We start from the raw sequence: 5,285 nt of genomic DNA on the forward strand, positions 1-5,285 counted from the left end.
ATAGTTTAAACAACATTCCCAGTATTATCCAATAAAGTGAACTCTTAAGAGAATAAAGTATACACAATGAATATCATCCCTCAAAGATAGAGAGACTGATTTCAATAGACCTCGAGTCAACCGAAAAAACAACCCAAAACAGTGTTAAAGAAAGACAGACATGATAAAACCATATAAACAACCTAACAGAACATCTCAAACAATATACATAACAGGATACCAATCAATCATAGTTTAGATTTAAAAAAAAAAAAGATAAATTTCAAAGTGTGAAAAATATGTTAACATGAACAACAAACATCAAAGGAAGTATTTATATCCAATATTGCATAATTACAAAGCCCAAAAAATTTAAATAAAAAAGATATACTACTAGGAAATTAGAAATTTAAAACCAAGTTCATCTTAATTTTATGAAAATCCATTTTTTTTTACAATTTGTAGATGATAAGAAAACATGGTAATACTGCACGTGAATCAAATACTAGTAACTCGCCATTATCCCCACTCACTGAGTCATACCCAACTCGGCCTTCAATCAACGAGTCGAACCCGAGTTCCTTACAGACCCGACCCGCTATGACCCGACAAACCAACATAGCCCGTCTCCCTCTTCCACCGCCGGCATTCTCGTGAGCCGCACCGCTGCCGGAATACGTGCACACCGCCGCCCCTTTACCGGTGGAAAACGTCCACGCGCTGCCTGTAGCTTCGTACGCGCCGCCGTTGGTGGGTCCCAGGCAGTAAAACCTCATAACCTCGTTACCATCTGCTACACACCGTGCATGGTCTTCCCCACCCTTCTCCGCCGCGGTGCCGCCGCGAGACTTCACGATGTCTCTGTACTCTTCGAACCGGGTCGCAGTTCGGGGCAAATTCTGAACCTTGAACACCATTTCGACCCGACCCGTAAATACCTTCGGCGACCAACTCGTCTGAAATATTATCCCGACCACATTCCTCGAAGGGTGACCTTCCGGCAACTCCGTCAGCGCCGGGAAGAACGAATCCGTCCGAGCACGTGCAAGTCTCGTGGAAGTACTCGCCCTAGACTTCTCCAACTTCTCCTTATTCGAACTCAGTTCAGCTCCTTTCAAACCGGGTCGGGTCAGCTCCGGCTGCCGACCCGATTTTTTCTTCCTGGGTTTTCCATTTCTGTTATTTTCCACTACATCTTTGAGGCTTTTGACGCCATTTTTGCAACTAGCAGAGTTGGGTAAGAGGTGATATTGATGGTGGTGGTGATTGTTAACGACGTCGTCTAATGCTCTTGACTTGCATTGCCATGATTTCACCCAACCAGTCGCCATTTACGACGACAAACAAACAGAAACTAACAGGTCAGTGCACTAACACTCTTGCAGAAATAAAAAATAAAATAAAATAAAAGAGCCTTCACTTCTCTGTTCTCAACTTCCTCTATATTCAAACTTGAAACGAAACTATATTATAAATGAACGTAAAAATAAAATAAAAATACATAGTAAGTTTACGTACAAATTTATACTATAGTTTTTCTTTTTGTTTGTTTGAGTGAGGAGGAGGAAAATGAAAATGGAAGGGACATGGCGCGATATAAAAATGAGAGAGGAGAGAGTAATGAGAAGTGAAAGGACGTAAATGCCCTTCTGAAAAAATGGTAATTACTCACGTGACTACCCTTTTATGTTTGTGTCTGTATGTAATTATATTTCATAATGGCATACAGAAGAGAAAGAACAAAATTCATAAATGGAGAAAACAAGAATTCATGAATGAGTTCTGAGATTGAGAAAGATTTGATACAAAGTATGAACTTTTTTCTAGGGTCCTACTTGGTTATATTTGTGTATAAAATCAAATTATTCTGTTATATGTCATATGATCAAATTGTTGTTTTGTCGGGTTATTTAATTTTCATTATTATTATTATTTGGTTTGAAAAAATATATAAATTGACTTGTTTTCTTTCACAACTTGGATAGTAACATTTCATGTAGATGGTTTATCTTTTTTAACTCGTGGACTAAAGAGAGATTCTCATATTTCCATAATTTTTGTATGGTTTTGTTTTAAACAAAAAAATTCTTGCTCATTTTTTACTAAATGTATTATTACATAAAATAATATAAAATCGTGGAATGTTTGCGCATTTTTTCTTTTTTCCTAAATGTATAAAACTTTATCCCATATTCGAGAAATTACATGAAAATTGTACCCAAAAAAAAAGGATTATTACTACTATGTAATTATGATACAAAGCCATGCCATTGATTATATTCGTGGTAATAGATGAAGATCATTTTCATGCTTTGATTTACATATCACTAATTTAAAAATTATCTTTAACTCCAAAATAATCTTTTAGTATATTTTTAACTATCATTAAGCGGATGTAATTATTTTTTGACCAACTAGCAAAATGTATACTTTGGTCCTTCATTTTCTGATCCAGACTCTTTACTGAATATGAACAGTACATTTGACCAAATGTGACAGAAAAATACTTTGATCTAAAGAATGATGCATTAATTTTTAAAACGTTTCAAATACACAATATTTGAAAATCCAACGATAAGATAAGATTGTAATCTCTTTTTTCTAAAATTGAAAGAATGAATAATAATTAGTAATGACGGTTGATGTCGTCAAAAATAAAAACTATAGAAACATTTGATAATATTAAAAAAGAAATGATTTGTTGAAACCGCCAATTTAAAGATTTTGAGCCACGAAAATCACGCATTAATCATCATGTTACATTGTAAACTAATTTATACTAACAATCATAGTTAACATGTAATCATATGATATCTTTCAAATCCATTTGATTTAGATGTTCTCAAACTACTTTGCAGTGTAATCATATTTGGGGTCCTCTCTTTCCAAATCAAAACTTTAACTCAATATAATTTCAATTACTTCAATTTATTTTATTTTTTTGGCTACCTCTAATATATCGGTCTAGTTGCAATGTCCAACGACTAAAAATTATACAGATACTATATAAATGTTGTAAATATCTTCCTACTACCTGGCAAAAATAAAAAACAATAGCGTAACGGTTCATAAAACGTTTAACTATATAGGATATCAATTGCGTATGAATTAAAGACTAATTGCGTTAAATGAATAAAAGGAAATAGGGCGTCAAAATGACAAAGTATTTATAGAAAGAGATTAATAATATCAGGAAAAACATTATTTTATAATAACAATTTAATTAGTGGATTCTGTTATCAAACCAAAAAAAAAAAACATTTTATCCTTTATTTGATGTGTAGTGAAGGTAAATACTTGCTCTATGAAGAATATTTTTTTTATATATATATATATAAAGAAGTGCTTGAATTTCCACTAGATACTTGCTTTTTTCTGTTCCTGGTATAATTCAAGTAGATAATTAAATTTCATGATTCTCATTGTTTTTAATATCATATGTTTCAATCGAATTGATATAATATTAATCTCCACCTAGGCTGTGTTCGATACAGAGAAAAATATTTTCTATAGATATAAGTAGACCATTTACTTATTTAAAAAAATATTTTTATATAATTATGAATAAATATTATGAGCGTGGGGCTGAGGGTGGCGAATGAGGGTAAGGCAGATTGAAGAAAGCCCTGTACAGATTAAAGTAATCGTCGAGAAAGATGGATAGGACATAATCAATGTAAAATGTCATTTGTGGTTTTTGTTATCCTCTAGAGCAGTTATTTTTTTTCATTTTCAAGAAACTTAATTATTTTCCTATAAAAAATAGTATTTCTCAAAATATAATCAACAAAGTATTAAAAAAAGGGAAAATATTTTCTTGTGGAACACACTCATGGTGTTGGTGGTTTTGCCTTAAGTAGACAGACAGTTTATGAAAATAAAAGTAGTAATTGTCGGCATATAATATATTGTCTTTATGTAACTAACTTTTAAATGCTTAACCTTTCATCTTTATTTTCCCTTAAGAACAAAGCAAAACAATAAGAAACTTGATGTTGTTGATCATGAGTTATTTGGTAAGACTTAAGTTTCAACTATACACTAATGTAGTAATACTCACTAAAATTGAAATATGATTCATTTTTTTCCTCAAGCTATGTTCCTATTTTTGAAAAGTTTGATTCATTTTGGAAGATAAGTTCATCAAGAAAAGTTTGTTCTTTCATGGGGAGAATATGATTCTGTGGGGGTGTTTTATTTCCACTTGCATATAAACGTCCACTTTAATGGGGTCTTTATTTGCGGATTCAGAATTTTACTAAAAAATTCAAAATATAAAAGAATCAAACTCACGAAGAAAGCCAGAAAATTCACTCCATATATATTATTTGAATAAGTATCTATTAAAAAATATAATCAACAAATGTATAATATATATAATTAGTAAATATAATATATGCATATTGACTAGCACTATAAATATTTACATTCCAGCGACCAAATATATAACTTCTCAAAAATAATTATAAAAGTTTACCTATCTACATTAAAATTTTATGACAAAAAGAGTTATTAGACAAGGATATCTCCCTCCGGAAGTAGATAAGAGTCTAGCGTTTAAACTTTATGAGTTTTAAAATTTAAGATAAAATGATTTCAAGTATTAATAAATTTAGTATAATTATATAATCTAAAGTAGTAAAATAATACTAGGATTCTGCTGGACCTATTTTTATTCAAGCCTACGCATGGTGGGGGATTTCTGTGATAAACTCTGTAGATGAAGGGTATATTTGACTTTACATTATCTCTTAAGGGGTAGTAGTATTTGATTTGACCACAACTTTTTGAATTACATTCGCAAATCACAACAGAGGCTTTTGTTTGAAAATAAGGAAAAGGGTTAACACGCTGGAATCTTTTATGGAAGTTTGAAGTGAAAGAGGTGAGACAAGGCATAAATGAATAAAATAGAAGAATAGAAAGAGAATGGAAGCTGGCAGAGAAAGATTACAAAAAAGCTCTGAATTTTAAAACTATTCGCTACACATTGTAGTTTAAAAAAAGAAAAAACAAACAAACTATAGTAGCTACTTCTTCCATAAATTTTACTTGGTCACATTTTACTTCTTGAGCATTCAACTGCATGTATTATGACTAATATTATAAGATATATTTTTTCTACAATTTATAGTATTTCTCGTATAGATTTCGAAAATTTGAATTTTAAATTTTAATTACTGAATAGATCGAATTCAATTTAATCTTAAAGATTAGTTAAATTGATCCCGTGATGCGAAATAGCATGATAAGTAAAAGTAAACAAAGTGAAGAGTAGTTTCTTTTGTTCTCATCCTCTCTTCTGA

The 5,285-nt window shown here is 31.3% G+C and overlaps 1 protein-coding gene across 1 annotated transcript; it reads right to left on the reverse strand.

The window, feature by feature from the left end:
• Nucleotides 1-300: 300 nt before the first annotated feature.
• LOC107852666 lies at nucleotides 301-1,758 on the reverse strand. Its single transcript, XM_016697706.2, has one exon. The coding sequence runs from the start codon at nucleotides 1,308-1,310 to the stop codon at nucleotides 432-434; it is 879 nt and encodes a 292-aa protein (XP_016553192.1). The 5' UTR covers nucleotides 1,311-1,758; the 3' UTR covers nucleotides 301-431.
• Nucleotides 1,759-5,285: the final 3,527 nt, after the last annotated feature.

This window comes from Capsicum annuum, chromosome 1 (genome assembly GCF_002878395.1).
Source record: "Capsicum annuum cultivar UCD-10X-F1 chromosome 1, UCD10Xv1.1, whole genome shotgun sequence".
In the NCBI taxonomy this organism is placed as follows: Eukaryota; Viridiplantae; Streptophyta; class Magnoliopsida; order Solanales; family Solanaceae; genus Capsicum; species Capsicum annuum.